Source organism: Aquarana catesbeiana, linkage group LG08 (assembly GCF_042186555.1).
Source record: "Aquarana catesbeiana isolate 2022-GZ linkage group LG08, ASM4218655v1, whole genome shotgun sequence".
NCBI lineage: Eukaryota > Metazoa > Chordata > Amphibia > Anura > Ranidae > Aquarana > Aquarana catesbeiana.
In genome coordinates this window covers 141099608-141117079 of record NC_133331.1, presented here as the reverse complement: position 1 = coordinate 141117079, position 17472 = coordinate 141099608, and the positions used below count along the sequence as shown (strand labels likewise).

Sequence of the window (17472 nt, the reverse complement as noted above, 5' to 3'; positions counted from 1 at the left end):
CGCAGACCCCCCCTGTCAGGAGAGCCGCCGATCGGCTCTCCTCTACTCGCGTCTGTCAGACGCGAGTGAGGAAAAGCCGATCAACGGCTCTTCCTATTGACATCGTGATCAGCCGTGATTGGACATGGCTGATCACATGGTAAAGAGCCTCCGGAGGCTCTTTACCAAGATCAGTGGAGTGGTGTGTCAGGCTGACACACCTTTCCACCGATCGCCGCAATGCGCACCCCTGCGGGCGCGCTGCGGCATGTTATCCTGCTGGACGTCATATGACGCCCAGTCAGGATAACGGAACCACCGCCCGGCCGTCAATCTGCTATAGGCCGGGCGGGAAGTGGTTAAAAAAAAAAAAAAAAAAAGATTTTTTTTTTTTTTATTATTATTATTATTATTATTATTATTATTATATATTTTTTTTTTTTTTTTTTTCATGGTCATAATGTTTTGGCTGATCATGGGGTGGTCATAATGTTTTGGCTGATCATGGGGTTGTCAGCTTTTGTCACCTCCCACCTAGTTTTGAACATTTCGCCATTCATTCTTATGGGACCAATTTCGCCTCAAAAACGACGATATTTCGTGAACCATTCGGCGAAACGTTCCACAAAGTAATAGCACACCAATCGGGAACAATCCGCACATTTCAGTATATTACTGTCTATGTAGTGTAAAAGCTGTGGGAGGAGTTAGGGTGGTAAATTTGGCTATAATAATAATAATATATATGTGAGATAACAGTAAGTAGTCTTGCTATGCAAGACCACTTAATTAGTTGGAAAAATAAACTTCTGGGGGTATCTGTATAGATCTGATAGTGCTCATAGACACGACAGTCATTGCTATGTCTGGATAGGTTATAATATATATTGGGGACGGAAAGTATTCAGACCCCCTTAAATTTTTCACTCTTTGTTATATTGCAGCCATTTGCTAAAATCATTTAAGTTTATTTATTTTTTCCTCATTAATGTACACCCAGCACCCCATATTGACAGAAAAACACAGAATTGTTGACATTTTTGCAGATTTATTAAAAAAGAAAAATTGAAATATCACATGGTCCTAAGTATTCAGACCCTTTGCTCAGTATTTAGTAGAAGCACCCTTTTGATCTAATACAGCCATGAGTCTTTTTGGGAAAGATGCAACAAGTTTTTCACACCTAGATTTGGGGATCCTCTGCCATTCCTCCTTGAAGATCCTCTCCAGTTCTGTCATGTTGGATGGTAAACGTTGGTGGACAGCCATTTTTAGGTCTCTCCAGAGATGCTCAATTGGGTTTAAGTCAGAGCTCTGGCTGGGCCATTCAAGAACAGTCACGGAGTTGTTGTGAAGCCACCCCCTTCGTTATTTTAGCTGTGTGCTTAGGGTCATTGTCTTGTTGGAAGGTAAACCTTCGGCCCAGTCTGAGGTCCTGAGCACTCTGGAGAAGGTTTTCATCCAGGATATCCCTGTACTTGGCCGCATTCATCTTTCCCTCGATTGCAACCAGTCGTCCTGTCCCTGCAGCTGAAAAACACCCCCACAGCATGATGCTGCCACCACCATGCTTCACTGTTGGGACTGTATTGGACAGGTGATGAGCAGTGCCTGGTTTTCTCCACACATACCGCTTAGAATTAAGGCCAAAAAGTTCTATCTTGGTCTCCTCAGACCAGAGAATCTAATTTCTCACCATCTTGGAGTCCTTCAGGTGTTTTTTTAGCAAACTCCATGAGGGCTTTTATGTGTCTTGCACTGAGGAGAGGCTTCCGTTGGGCCACTCTGCCATAAACCCCCGACTGGTGGAGGGCTGCAGTGATAGTTGACTTTCTACAACCTTCTCCCGACTGCATCTCTGGAGCTCAGCCACAGTGATCTTTTGAGTTCTTCTTTACCTCTCTCACCAAGGCTCTTCTCCCCCCGATAGCTCAGTTTGGCCGGACGGCCAGCTCTAGGAAGGGTTCTGGTCGTCCCAGACGTCTTCCATTTAAGGATTATGGAGGCCACTGTGCTCTTAGGAACCTTAAGTGCAGCAGAAAATTTTTTTGTAACCTTGGCCAGATCTGTGCCTTGCCACAATTCTGTCTCTGAGCTCTTCAGGCAGTTCCTTTTGACCTCATGATTCTCATTTGCTCTGACATGCACTGTGAGCTGTAAGGTCTTATATAGACAGGTGTGTGGCTTTCCTAATCAAACACAGCTGGACTCAAATGAAGGTATAGAACCATCTCAAGGATGATCAGAAGAAATGGACAGCACCTGAGTTAAATATGAGTGTCACAGGAAAGAGTCTGAATACTTAGGACCATATGATATTTCAGTTTTTCTTTTTTAATAAATCTGCAAAAATGTCAACAATTCTGTGTTTTTCTGTCAATATGGGGTGCTGTGTGTACGTTAATGAGGGGAAAAAATTAACTTAAATGATTTTAGCAAATGGCTGCAATATAACAAAGAGTGAAAAATTTGGTCTGAATACTTTCCGTCCCCACTGTATTTATTTTATTTATTTATTTTACATATGCTTTAACTAGGAAGGCAAAGTTGTTACTGTGTCATGTCTGTTGGGTATTTGTCTTTATCAGGTCAGCAGTACATATCGCAGAGCTCTGAGTCATTGTGTAAACAGTAAAAGTGACACTGTTCAGCACCCTGTGACAAACAGGAAAAGTAACAATAGCAGCTGTTATGGGCTTGATCATGTAAAGCTGTTTGTGTAACCTCCCTAACTATGCAGTCCTTTGATTGTACACCATGCCCCCTGCTGCAAGTCTGTTTTATGTAAACTGTCATCTGCCAGCTCCATTAATGGTGCCCATTGGCATGCTTCTGTTCATAATGACCTACTGTTTGAGTATAGGCGAGTATGATAGACATCTTATGGATGGTGGATGATTTCATCCAGACAGAGCAATGACTGTCGTGTCTATGAGCACTATCAGATCTATACAGATACCCCCAGAGGTTTATTTTTCCAACTAATTAAGTGGTCTTGCATAGCAAGACTACTTACTGTTATCTCACATATATATTATTCTTATTATAGCCAAATTTACCACTCTAACTCCTCCCATGGCTTTTACACTACATAGACAGTAATATACCGAAACGTGCGGATTGTTGCCAATTTGTGTGCTATTACTTTGTGGAACGTTTTGCCGAATGGTTCACGAAATATCATAGTTTTTGCTGCAAAATTGGTCCCCCATAGGAATGAATGGCAAAATGTTCCAAACTAGAGTGGGAGGTGACAAAAGCTGACAAACCCCATGATCTGCCAAAACATGACCATGCCATAATCGGCTAAAACATTGACATCCACCCCCCCCCCCCCCATGATCAGTCAAAACATTTTGACCCCCCCATGATCAGTCAAAACATTTTGACCCCCCCATGATCAGTCAAAACATTTTGACCCCCCCCCCCCATGATCAGTCAAAACATTTTGGACCCCCCCCCCCATGATCAGTCAAAACATTTTGACCCCAACCCCCCCCCCCCCCATGATCAGCCATTATGACCACCCCATGATCAGCCAAAGCATTATGACCACCCCATGAAAAAAAATAAATCATTTTTAAAAATAAAAAATTCATTTTTGAAAAAAATGCTCAGCTATTTCAGCTAATGATGAGACTTCTTCAACTTTTTTACTACTATTTATACTTTTTTAAAATATTAAGCTTTTTAACACTTTTCACAGTTACTCCAGCCACTCCAACCACACAACAGTTACTCAAGCCATTCCACCCAGTTACTCCGCCCACTCCAGTTGTAGAGGCAAGAACACTTTTCACAATTTCCCCAGAAATTGTAGCTTTTCTAGTTGTCATTGTTCCAGCCAGATTAGGCAGACAGTGGGGTTTATTTGCTAAAGAGTGCAAAATGTGTCACATTTCTGCATAGAAACCAATCGGCTTCTAACCTCAGCTTGTTCAATTAAACTTTGGCAATAAAACCTGGAAGCTGATTGGTTTCTATGCAGAATTGTGACTAATTTTGCCCTCTCTAGCTTTAGTAAATAAACCCCTATGACTTCATCTTCTCCGCTGATAGACATGTATGCTTCTATTTCAGGGGGCAGATTTCTTCAATGGGGGCAGCAGCAGGAGGTCCTTTTGGGTGCCCATTAAGCTGACCAGACACCTAAATATATACACATCTAATCTAACCAATGACACCATCTGTACTGTAATCTTGTGCTGTGGATATTGTAATCTGACAGCTGGCTCCGCATATGATTGGATGCGGTGGCTGTTTGACCAACAATTTTATGCCTGGCTTCTTTGATATTTCAGTTAAAGTTGGAGGGGTCCAAAAGGGCCACCCACAAAGCAAATTTATATATCTGGTTCATTAGCAAATACATTTTAAGCCCCTGTAAAAACTCTCCCCTATGTCGCATTCAATGGGGGCAGTACTGCCACCTAAACCAACCTATTCAAGTGAGCTGAACAACAGCCTTGTGTTTGCAGTTTGGTATTCCCATTCAAAAACCCTATTTAATTCTTCAGAGACCAACATGTGTAAATAAGCCCTAATAAAGTTAAAAAAAAAAAAAAAAAAAAAAAAAAAACCAACGCATCCTTTCGTTTTAGGCCAGCCTAACTGCATCCCCTAATATTTTACAGTAAGTTAATTTGTGCTTTTCAGGCTCGGTTCACATTGGTGCGATGCAGGAAGCCCTGCAAACCCATTGCGGCTTCCCGTATTACATCCGACTCGCAGGCAGTTCACACTGCCATATGCGACCCACTGGGAGTGTCAATACAAAGTTGATGACCCCCCCAGATTGGTTTGCCTATCGCAGTGCGAACTGTCAATTCGGACATGAATCGGATCGCAATGGTGTGAACACCCATGCGGTCCGATTCTCATACAGACCAAAAATTTGCATCACATAGACATCGCATGTTATTTGCACAGCAGTGCGTTGCGAATTACATGCAATGTCACACAGCGCACTAATGTGAACCCAGCCTAAAGGATTTTATTTAGCATTCTAAATCGGCAGAAATTTGAGCCACGGGCACCACTGTGTAATTTTATCGAAGGAATACAGTAGAATATTGCTAGCCAAACAGTGACTATCCAATCAGATGCAGCCACTCATTGGGTTTATCTGTGCAGTGCGGATAGAGGAATATTTTTGATTTTTTTTACTAAAAAAAAAAAAAAAATCTGGGTGTGTGGCCAGCTTTAATCAACATTCAGAGAGCTCCTCAAATAAAAGTCCAGGATCTAGTTCTTGCAAAGCATGGTCATGTCCTGACCTTTTTCTTTTGGATGTGAACTTTAGCTGGCCATAGATGGATCGAAATTCAGCAGCCTTTTAAAGTGGTTGTAAACCTCAAACCTAGCATATGCATAGCACAAAGCATATCCCTCTATAGTGTGTACCTGTCTCAATCCAGAGCACTAAGTGTCATTTCTGTCTGCTGGCTTCTTCAACCAACTTCAACTTTAAAGTGGTTGTAAAGGCTGAAGGTTTCTTATCTTCATGCGAAGAAGGTAAAAAACCTTCAGGATCCAGCCCACCCCCAATACTTACCTGAGCCGATCAAGCAATGTGCACGAGAGCCAAGGCTCTCCAGGGATGCTCTCTCCTGATTGGCTCCCGCTGCTCTCAGTCACAGCCAGTGGGGAAGGAGCAGACACAGAGGCAAACAGCTTGCTCTGGGTGCACTTGGCAATGGGGAGGGGCCTGAAGCACCGGTGGGGGATCCCAGAAGAGGTGGATTAGGGCAGCTCTGTGCAAAACCATTGTACAGAGCAGGTAATTATGATGTGTTTGATATTTAAAAAAAAAAACAAAAACAAAAAAAACAAGGCTTTAGAACCACTTTTTAAAGTGATTCTAATCAATCACCTTGTAAAACAATCTGTTCAGTTTAAAATAGAAATGAAAGGCAAAACATTTTTGTGTATAGATATAAAAAAAAAACATCGATTACCCCCCCCCCCTTTTTTTTTTTTTTTTTTTTGTAAGTGATCACATGCCCTGTGTTTTCAGCTGCATAAGAGCAGGGGGAGGAGAAGCAACAGTACACTAAGCTTTCCAGTGAATGGCTGTGCAGGGGAGGCGTGTCAGAACAAGTCTGACTGGAGGAGAGCAGGCTGAGTTCCCAGCACAGCTAGAGAATTAACCACTATGTGCTCTCCTGCTTAGTGTGGTCAGTTGTTCATAGGAAAGCAGAGGGACTGGCAGGAACACCAGGGATTTCAAACAAGGGAAGCAATACAAAGAGAACAGCAGAAGACTTTTTGATACAAGTACATGGTACAGCAGGCACATATCAGGAATATAAAATGTCGGGGTAAAAAACACTTTAAGCAATGTCAAATGAGAAGAGCCACTATGTTTATTCTCTTCAGGAGTTTTAGTCCAAACATTTGTTTGATTAGCCTGGGAATGTGTTTGTGGAAAAGTTATTTGTGGCACAGATAAGATCTGTCTGGTCTGCAGAATGCCTCATTCCTGTGTTTAAAATGTTTGACCATATGTTTCCTTGTTCTCTTGGATGGACTTGCACACATCCAATGTAAATATCATTCACATTATGTATACAGCAGAGGCTAGACTTTTTAAATTTCTCGTGGAAGCATAGCAGCTCCCAGTAGATGACGGAACAGCTGAGGCATGCTGTATAGTGCTCTGTGACCCCAAACTGCACAGTTAAATTAAAGCTAAAAGCTAACCTCATCTCCCCTTCTTCTTTCTTTTTTGATAGGGTAAGGGAGGGTTATAACGCCTTCCAGCTTCTTGGCAATCTGTTTCCCATTGGAGAGATTTCCCTTCACTTCCTGTTCCATAGCCAGAACAAGAAGTAAGGGCGGTCCAGGTTACCAGAACTAGTGTCTCCATTGGAAGCTTTCCCCTCTATTCCTACCATGACAACAAACCCCAAATTTTGGGATTTTCTTTCACTTTCACTCCGTGATAACAGTAAACAGGACAAATAGTGAGGGCGAATCTCCCCAACGGGGGGGGGGGGGGGGGCAGGGCACAGCCAGCAATAAAGCCAATCCGCTCCACTCTATCCAGAACTAATAAATGTTTTGCCTTTTAGTTTTACTGTAAGAATTAAAGTGGAATTTCAGCTATACACCTAACTAGCCTTAAAACTGTCCCCTCCTCCCCCCTCCTCCCTCCTAACACCTATGCTAACTAACCCTTTTAAGACCGAGGTATATACTTGTTTTCAGGCTGCTTCGGTCACGTGACTTCCCCAGTGTCAGTTAGCAGCAGCTGCAGGGGAGAGGAGAGATTGCTCTGACAACGACTAGTAAAGCCTGAAGTGGTGAGGTCACCCATAGGCTCCCATAGCCCAGCCATTGTCGGTACTCCCTCCTCTCCCCTGAGGCCAATGCTGACGGATGCTGGGGAGCCAGTTCACCGGACCAGCGTGGCCTGAAAAAAAATACGTAAGTATACTCATACTCCCTTCCCCTTCCTCCTTTTTTTTTTTTTTTTTTTTTTTTTTTTACACAGGTTAGTTGGCATAGGTGTTAGGATTCCGGTGGGGACAGTTTTTTGAGGCTAGTTAGATGTACATTTCTGGAATTCCACTTTAAGCTGAGGATGTGAGATTGTATCGCTCCCTTTTAATAAAGACACTTGTTGACTCTCAAGCAAAATATATATACTGAAAAATAGCTGGCACATCAGGAGGTAAAGACCTCACGTGTTTACTGAGGTCTTAGTGTTACTAAACCCAGGACCCTGCATTCACTATATCTGGTCTTCCACAGAACATTGAAATGCAATTATTTTAATAAATATAAACTGCTAAATACCTTTTCTCATCAGCACTATTTATCATTCTTGTGATTTCTACCAGTGTCTGGCCGAGCACTGGTTAAAGCTTGTAGGAGGAGTTTTTTTATTCTCCTCTGACTGTCCTATGAGGCTGCATGAAGCCTGAGTTTCTGTCTGGACAGTGCTGATTGGCCCTGTGCTGATCACATGCATCCTCCCAAGAAAAAAAATAAACAGATGGATTGGGGACAGTAAAAGAAGGGGAGGATCAGAGAAGACCGGATCAAACAGCCTTTTTACACAATGCAGAGGATTAAGCCCTTAGGTTCCAAAGTGAGTATAACAAGCATGCTTTACTGCATATACAGACTGATTTTACTGTTTCGGGTTTAGTAACACTTTAATTGCAGAAATACATCCATAAAGGCACAGGCCATATTCACATAGGCCATATTGGTGTTTGCAGACAGCCTTGGACAGAAAACCTGTACAAGTTAATAAAGGGAACTGTGTCAGGAAGGCCGGGGCTCTGGGATGTCCCTTGCAAACAGTGTAGTGATTGGTGCAGAAGCTGTAGCAGGATATGACCAATGCTGTGACCCTAAACTGGGCAACACGGAGTGTGAGGCAGATGATGTGTGGTAAGGCTAGTCATACATTGTTTGATTTCTTTTGTTCTGCCCACATCCTCCACCCTCTACAGAGCAGAGGGACAAATTGCCTGCTGTGCCTACCATGTTCTGAATGGATGCAGGCGCTGTACAGCAGACCATTTTCCGCCAGCTCCTTTTGATTTTTGAATTGAAAAATGTCTGTCGGAAGGCGCCACCTACGTAGCAAATTTCATGTGATTCATCAGAAACCAGCAAAAGTCAGATAGTGTATGGCCAGCTTTAGTGTTACTTGCTGTATCAGTTTGTATCCATATTCTTTTGATGCTGGTATGAAAGGAACTGGATAGCACTCAGTTGTATCTCCCATGGACATGACACAATTCCCGCTCTTACCTCTAGTGGTGAGAAAGTCCTCATTTTGTTTGTATAAGATCTGCAGTTCAGTGCAATGTTGATTTGTGTGTTAGGAGAATAAATACTACGTCTACTTTGACTTCAATACTACATTGTTAGCAAAAGGTGTTGCAAAAGAACACACATTCTTCATTCGCTAAAAGAAACCAACAAGATTCCTTTCTCAAACATTACCTCTTGGGGGGTTTTGTTTTTGAGCCTGTAAAACATTGCACAAGGAATCAGCAGTTCACTGGTGCCATGCAGGTCTCCTCCCGATCTGTCAGAGTATGCCCAAAAATCTCGTATGTATCCCATTAAGAACTACAAGCCAACAGCCGCAAAGGATGTCGGGGCTTGTAGTCCATTCACACACAGAGCTTTGTGCATGAATCGTGCCGCCATGTTGGCCACGCTGATTTCAAAAAATGACAGCTTGTATAGGGACCTTCTCCCTGTACTGTTGTCACGGGGGAAGATATAACATGTTCCCAAAGGTCAACTTATCCTTTAAGTCAGCTCTGGATCTTCATGCTGAGGTGCAAAGGTGAATATCCTCGTCCTCCTATGCCAACCACACTAAATAACAGACTTTTTTTCAGGTACAAACTGTTATTTGCTGTTGCAAGCCAGCAATTAGACCCCTTTCACACCAAGGCGCTTCAAAAACGCCCTAAAACGCCTTAGCGTTATTAGCGTTTTAACAGCGTTTTTCAAGCGTTATTGAAGCATGTGTGTTGATGCTATTTTTCTGCTTGCATGTTTATCCTTTGTGTTATCATGTAAAACAAGCAGTGTCTTGTTTTATTTCAAATCTTCATTTTTTTGGGATTAATTCTTTTATTTGGCACTTTAATTTTGTTTTTTTGGCACTTTGATCTGTTTAATCATTCTGACCTTCCCACAAGTTCATTCCTGTTGTTGTAGATCTCTCTTTTCTGCTTGCATGTTTACCTTTTTGAGATCATGTGAATTTTCTACAGCTCAGGGGAGATTATAGGCGCTATTCAGGAGTTTTTACAGCGTTTTCAATTCATTTCAATGGAGAGGCGTTTTTGAAGCGCTTTTTCAACGCCCAAAAGCTGCTCCAAAGATGCTGCTTGCAGGACTTTTCTCAACACCCCGCCAGTGCAACGCCTCAGTGTGAAAGGGTCCATTGAGATGCATGGGGAGCATTTTATGAGCGTTTTAATAGCGTTATTTTTAACGCTAAAACGCTACAAAAACGCCTTGGTGTGAAAGGGGTCTTACAGTAGCCACCCTTGGCTCAATTTTACGACAGTTTAATGTGGTTATAAAGCCTTAGAGCCCTTTAACACTGGGGCGGTTTGCAGGCGCTATTACGCTAATAATAGCGCCTGCAAACCGACCCGAAAGTGCCGCTACTTTCATTCCAGTGTGAAAGCCCCGAGGGCTTTCACACTGGAGCGATGCACTGGCAGGACTGTAAAAAAAAGTCCTGCCAGCAGCATCTTCGTAGCGGTGAAGGAGCGGAGTGTATACCGCTCCTTTACTGCTCCTGCCCATTGAAATCAATGGGACAGCACGGCTATACCGCCGGCAAAGCGCCTCTGCAGATTCGCTTTGCGGTGGTATTTAACCCTTTCTCGGCCGCTAGTGGGCGGTAAAACCGCCCCGCCAGCGGCCGCATACCGACGGTAAAACGCCGCTAATAATAGCTGCGTTTTACCGCCGACGCCGCCCACGCCCCAGTGTGAAAGGACTCGTAAGGTTTTTCACCTTAATGCATTCTGTGCATTAAGGTGAAAAACCTTCTGTGCTGCTGAATCCGCCCCTTTTTCTCTGAGCCTGATCAGATCCAGCGATGTGCACGAGTGCAGTGGCTCCAATATAATTACACTGTCGCATGAAACCTGACATTGTAAAACCCAATAAAAATGTATTAAAACAGAAACATATAGGTTTACAACTAAGGGGCGGTTTACACTAGAACGCAGTGTGGGAAAAGCTCATTTTGCGTGTTCCTCATAGCGTAGGTGAACGTGTTGCTCTTGTGATTTGCATGCAGGTGCCAATAGATTGTTAATGGCACCGCAAATGCAGTGAAATTGCATGGTACCACAGTACCATGCAGTTTGGTGTAGCGCGTTTTGAAAAGTAGTGCATGCTTTTTCCATGGTACAGTGCATTTTGCAGTCCATTGGAATGAACAGGCTGTCAAAACACACCACGCGGGGACATGCGCATTCTAGTGTGAACTGGCCGTAAAGGGGACTCCCAGTGGTGCAGTATAAAATCTGTCTTCACTGTAAGATCAGTCATAGTGCATTGTACCCACTCAATTACCTGACTCCTGGGGTTTGTGTGGGGTCATGTTTGTGTGAATTGGGGCGTAATCAATTGTTAGGCGGTTTTCTCCAGGTTTAAAAGAGAAGTATGGGATTTAGAAAAACAAACATACATACTCTGCTAGGTGGATGCAGCATTGATCCGAACTGACTGACAGCTCAGAGCGGATCCAAGACCGCTAATCGCTCAGTTCTCGAGTCCGCTCTGAGCTGTCAGTCACCAGCTCATTGCTCTGCCCTTCCAGCGCTCACTAGAGCGCCGGGCTGTGGAGGGGGTGGGAGGGGCTTGCTCAGGCTCTCGGAGGTGCTCTGAAAGGCTGAGCCAGCTGCCGACCCAGGCATTTAGGTGGATGCCGACATTGTCGAGATGACTGCAGAGGCTGGACCAGTTCTCCAACGGTTCCCTCCCACTTTAATGTGTTCTAACACTCCATGTTTCCTCGTCCATATAAAATAATTCAACAGAAAGGGGCCACAGCTGGTGGGCAGACCCTGGAACTCAACCACAGAGATCTCCGTAATGGTCCCCACAAAATACTTATTAGCAGGTAAAACTCTCCAGCATCCTATCAAAAAAATATATTAGTTTCAGCTGAATTTAGCCATTAAATCTGTCCAAACTGCATTTAAAGCTTAAGAGATACCCTGAATTGCACAAAATTATTGCTACAGTAAAGTACAACTTAAAAGAGAAGTCCAGCTTTCTCAGCATGTTTGATGTAACACTCATATTTAGAGTTCTTCCCCTTCTGCCCGCTCCTATCATTACTTGAAATCGATTCCGCGCACAGCTACAGCATTTGTTCAAAGGAATCTGAAAATTAAAAAAAAACACCATGGGACTTATTCACTGCAGCAGAAGGACTTGTAATCCAGGGATACTTCCTCCAGTCCCTTAACTGAAGGTCTATATCTTGGTGTGGATCTGCAGCTGGAGGGATAGTCAACAGGAGCCTGCATTTCACCCATAATCCACTGGTATGCAAAAAAAACTTTTTTTTTTTTCTTTTTTTTTTTCTTTTAATCAATACGAGTGCCCTTCCCTTTTTTCCCGGGGTTTTTTTTTTTTTTTCACAAAGGTGGAATGTGCCTTTAAGTCGTCACTTGTACAGTGCAAGGTACAGCCCATGGTGATGAAAGCAGAAGATCTAAGGAGTGAGGCAATATCCTCCGCCAGACAGGCAGCATGTGATTTTAATCTATTCTCTACCTTATATGTGACCATAAAAAGACACATATCAAATTCCTGACAATGTTCAGTAGGTCACTGCTAAAAGCAATGCATAAAGAGAAAAACTTTGCCTCAACTGGAGCACAACCACTCAGCATGTGAAAATTTTAAGCTTCGTGGAAAAAAACGAAAGCTGATTGTTTGCTATGGGCAGATCTTGTCTCACTTTTTTTCTTAATTCCCCTAAAATGTTCACGTAAGAAACTTTGTTAAATGTTCAGTGTGTGTTTCCCCAGCTCAATAGAACTTCCCAAATAATAAAGCAGAATTGTGGATGCAGTTTGTGTACTGATATTTTATCTTTTTTTTTTTTTTTTTTTTTTTTTTTTTTTTTTTTTTTGTATCTTTCCTTTATCTATGGTTACTCTCATTTCTGTTTTAATGCTTAAAGAGAGAATAATTGGGTTTATTTTACACACTGGCAGGGCAACAATCCAATCCGAGAAATGTTACCTGTACCCAGGCAATGTTCCAGCTGTGCTTAAAGTAGAACTAAGGCCAAAACTTTATTTTTATTTTTTATTTTTTTCATTTTGGATAGAGTAAGGGAGACTTTCTGTTCCATCTTTCAGTGACATTGGTGATCAGGACAAATGGAGGGGGTGATTGTCACCAATAAGGACACTACAGAGCACACTCACTCATGTCCATAACATAAGCGGGAGGTGTTCTGTAGTCCAGCAGCAAGAACACGGGTAGGGCTGATAACTCTGCTTTAAATTTCAGTGCAGCAGAGGCAGCATTGTTCAGACACAATGGGAAGTTCAGATCACACTGGATTTTTTGGGAAGTCAACAGATATTTTTCTGTACTCGCAGTAGTTTTAATAAGGCAAAACACCGAAAATGTGCATGTATTGCAGAAATGTAGTGACTGGCTTTTTTTTTTTTTTTTTTTTTTTTGCCTAGACATGCTCATTAATTGAGAACGTTTACCCCGAGGCAGCAACATCTGGACTCCAAACTGTGGCCCGAGGGCCAGATGCAGCTCTTGGCTTGCTTTTAGCCAGCCCTTGGGGCACTATCTCATCCACTGACACCAAAGATGGGGCACAATTCCTCCCAATGATACAAAAGATGGGGCACAATTCCTCCAATTGGCCCCAATGATGGGACACAATTGCTCCCAATGACACCAATGAATGGGGCACAGTGGCTCCCAATGATGGGGCGCAATTGCTCCCAGTGACACCAACGATGGGGCACAGTCCCTCCCAATAACACCAACAATGGGCACAATTCTCTCACTGACATCAAAGATGGGGCATTGTTTACTCCAACTGATGCCGAGACATTTCCCCCCAAGTAAACTGGGACAGTAAATTGGGCCTTTGTTTGGAGACCTCTGATCTGGAGGAACCCTGGCTGAGAATGGCTGCTCTAGGCACTTGCGCAGAAGTACCATGTAGAAAATACAGCTCCAGCAGTATTATTTAAATCCTATTGCCTACAAATGATCTATAACTGGACTTCTTGCCTTCTTACAGGTGACACTCGGTAGCAAGGCTGCTTTGGCTGAACTGTGTACTGGAGATGTGGTTGTTGCCATTGATGGAGAGAACACCGATGGAATGACTCATTTAGAAGCCCAGAACAAAATCAAGGCCTGTGAAGATGATCTGGCTCTCACCATTAACAGGTAACTTTCTCTGAGAGGATAGATGACAACATATAACCAGTTTGCATTTTCTCTAAGTGCTTCAGCCACAGTTCATGTAAAAACAGGAATGTGTATGCATTCCTGCGGTCTCCTCCCTCCTCGTGTGTAAGTGGGGAGCGTGAGTTGTTATTAGACGTCTGTATTCAGAGGCAGGGGACCAGAGAAGTACAGAGGTCTGTATAAGGGCAAGATACATAGGGGGAACAGCTGTATAGTTTGTCTATACCATCAATCCAATTAGTAATAGCAAATGGCTATATCTCTTGGTTTTTTTTTTTTTTTTTTTTGTTCCTTTATATCCCTTTTCTATGGCTGAGTGAACACGGATTTATACAATTCAAATTCATTGCAGTTTGCTTTATAAAACCTGTCAGAAGCAGAAAACAAATACCGGTACATGAGCCGCCATATCTCTGATCTATCCTTTGTTACCCAAGTGCTTGATGAAACTTTGCATATGTTGAAGAGCTGTATATTGCTGTAGTTTATACAATGTGGGATTCATCCGGTATACCAGATGGTGTACAGCCGCATCAAAAAAGAAATATTGTGTATTTTCAGTAAGCACATACTTTGAGTTATACGAATTGCAAATTCTACATAGAAACACAAGGTTTTTAAAGCCGTATGTATAAATGTAAAAATCTGTTTTACAGTTTCTTAACAATATATACAATTTTATTTAATTTTTTATGAATCTATTGCAAACTTTCTACCTGGAGATCCTGCCAATAACCAAACTTCCTGTTGGCAGGTTGACAATGCTAAGCTACCTCCTTGCAATTAGCAGCTTTTTTTTTTTTTTTATATATACTTTAATAAAGTTTAAGACCTTACAAAAAACAGTAGAACAGTAGCAGAGCTCACAATTCAAAAATAATGACAGCAGAATAAACAAAGTCCAGGTATAGTCTAGGTATCTTGCAAAATTTGGTGAACAAACCTAAAGAATTGTACAAATTATGAGATACACCACTGGACAATTAATAAAGAATAAGAGAAAAAAGGGGAAAATACAAAAAGAAAAGAACATCCTAACCAACTAAAGGATGAGGGGGTTGAAAACTCCAGAAATCAGACTGCCAAACAAAACACAGGGAAGTTATGAATTATTGGGAATCTCTGCAGAATAATACATCCAGCCCGGCCATACATTCCGCTTCCATAATATCTTCCTCCCTCTTCCAGTTGGAGAGTGTGGGGCAGGTGGTCTGTTTCCAGAACCTGGGAATTAAGGTTTTGGCAGCATTGAACAGATGGGGAGTAACGCTTCTCTTATAAAAGTTTTATTGAGAAGGGGACCCCATGAAAAAAAATTGGAAGGGAGAACTTTCTGTAGGTCTAAGAGTTGTAATTTTTTTAATCCAGGGGTGATCACCTCCCAGAAGGTTCTAATCCTGGGACAGGACCACCAAAGATGGAGGATAGTGCCACATTGGTCGCACCCTCTCCAACAGTGGGCATCAGCAGTGGGAAACATCCGAGCTTAACAGGATGGGATCTTTTACCACCTAGTGAGAATATTTATAAGCCAACTCCTGGATACGGGAACTAATGGAAGTAGTATGTGTCAATTTAATGATCCTCTGAATCTGTGGAGGTGTAGATTTCCAAGCCAAGTTCCCTCTCCCATTCCCTTTTGCTCTCCTTTTAATAGGCTGTTGGACTGTCTCCCCCATTGACCCGATAGATCCCCAACAGTCAACAGAATGAGTGCATACAGCAGAGTGACAACACTGCTGCCAACTGGTAAGACAGTGACTTAGTTACTTGCAGGACTTCCAGGTGAGAAACTTTGCAACACACTCACAAAAAATTCTTTGCTTTAAAAATATTATATACAGCAAGACATGATGCTGTAAATTACATTTTGGGCTTTCATACACTTTTTAAAACACATTGATAAGACTATACACTTTCCCTTTCTGAAGGGCTTACTTAAAGGTCCCTGTCTGCATGTAACCACTAAGGTGTACGTACAGCCACTGCGTTGGTCAACCTGTCATTGATGTGAATGCAAACAGCTGTGACTCCTGGGTGCAGAAATGCACTGAATTCAGTCATTGTACGGCCCTTTGCACTAATGTGAATGCGCCCTAATAAAGAATTATTACTAGGCATCATTCATTTTGATCCCTATATAATGTGATATTGAGGTACTTACAGTCTGACCCTCATGCAGTGCAATTTGGAAGCAGCTACAGTCTGACCAGTTGGACCTCATGTACACTAGGCTCTTCTGAATAGTTTTTCTCCTGACAGGAGAAAAGCAGCGTTAAAGATGCACCTAAAGCCACGTTTAGATGCTTTCAGCCATGTCAAGCCTTTGGGCATTCATTTTTCATTGGCCAGGATAAAAAATTTATTATGGCCATTGAAAGGAATAAATGCTTAAGCACTAAATATGCCTAGCCTTTAGGTGCATTTAGATGCCTTTACATGCATTTACACACGTTTAGGCGTGTCAGGTGTTTTCTGCCCAAACATTCCTCTTAACGCGATTTTGATGCGTTCAGATTTCTGCCCCTATAACGCCCCTGCCTCTAAACTCCTCTAATAGCCTATGTGTGCATGGACACGTAGGCTAACGTAGAGGGGCGTTTAAGGGCAGAAAAAAATAACCTCAAACGCCTGCAAAACAAGCTTTTAACAGCTGTAGAGTACATGAGGCCTTAGTGTCTGCAGAGATGGGTATACCTTTTCTGGGTTTAAACAATCTCTAAACTCAAGAACAAAAATGTGGTGGTTGCATTCGTTTTAAATTTCAGGCTAATATCTCTTTTTCACACTCCATCATTATCAGAACAATTAATGTTCTGGGAATGTCATATGTACTTATGTGGGTAAACGCCAGTGCTGGAACAACATTGAGATTTGTGCCGCCTGTGAAAGTCCATGCACATGAGCCCTAATGGCCATCATTTTTTCATTTTTTTTTTTTTTTTTATTGTAATATTAGTGACAGCAGTTTTGTTATTTTCTTAGCACTGCACATTTTTTAAAAGTAACTTTTATGGTACAAGTACAGAACATGCCTGTTGATTTTGCATAAAATGCCACATGTCTATTAATGGAGGATATGCAGATGAATGACAGGTCTGCCGCCATTCATAGAGCGCTCTTCATTTATGGAAAGTATAGTACAGCTTCTATCAATGGAGGAGGGTGGAAGAAAGCATAGCTGATGGCTGCCTGTGACAGGTCCCCTTGGCTGTATTAACCCCCATAGCACTGAATTACCGTATGATGGCTGCAGGGTATGCGAAGGGGGGGTGGTAGTAGAGGACAAAGAATGTCAGCTATGACAGCTGGAGCCAGCACAGGATACACTTTTAAGTGTAATTGCTGTCCCCTGTGCTGGAAAAAAAAAAAAAAAATTTACCAAAACTTAGACTTTTTACGCAATCCTCTAAGCTCCTATTCACACTTAGGTGTGCCATAGGTGGGCGATTTTGAGTGGTTTTTTTTTCGTGCACATTTTTAAGCGGGAAGTGCCATACAAGAGCTTCTTTATATTCTTTGGAG

General features: G+C 42.4%; 1 protein-coding gene across 4 annotated transcripts in view; it reads left to right on the top strand.

Annotated features, from left to right (window-relative positions):
- Positions 1–17472, top strand: part of PDLIM1 (PDZ and LIM domain 1) — a 74540-nt gene that overhangs the window by 13354 nt on the left and 43714 nt on the right. For all 4 annotated transcript variants that reach the window (XM_073596484.1, XM_073596485.1, XM_073596487.1 and 1 more), the window contains exon 2: positions 13775–13926. In XM_073596484.1, coding sequence (XP_073452585.1) covers positions 13775–13926 — 152 coding nt within the window. The remainder of the gene's footprint in view (positions 1–13774; positions 13927–17472) is intronic.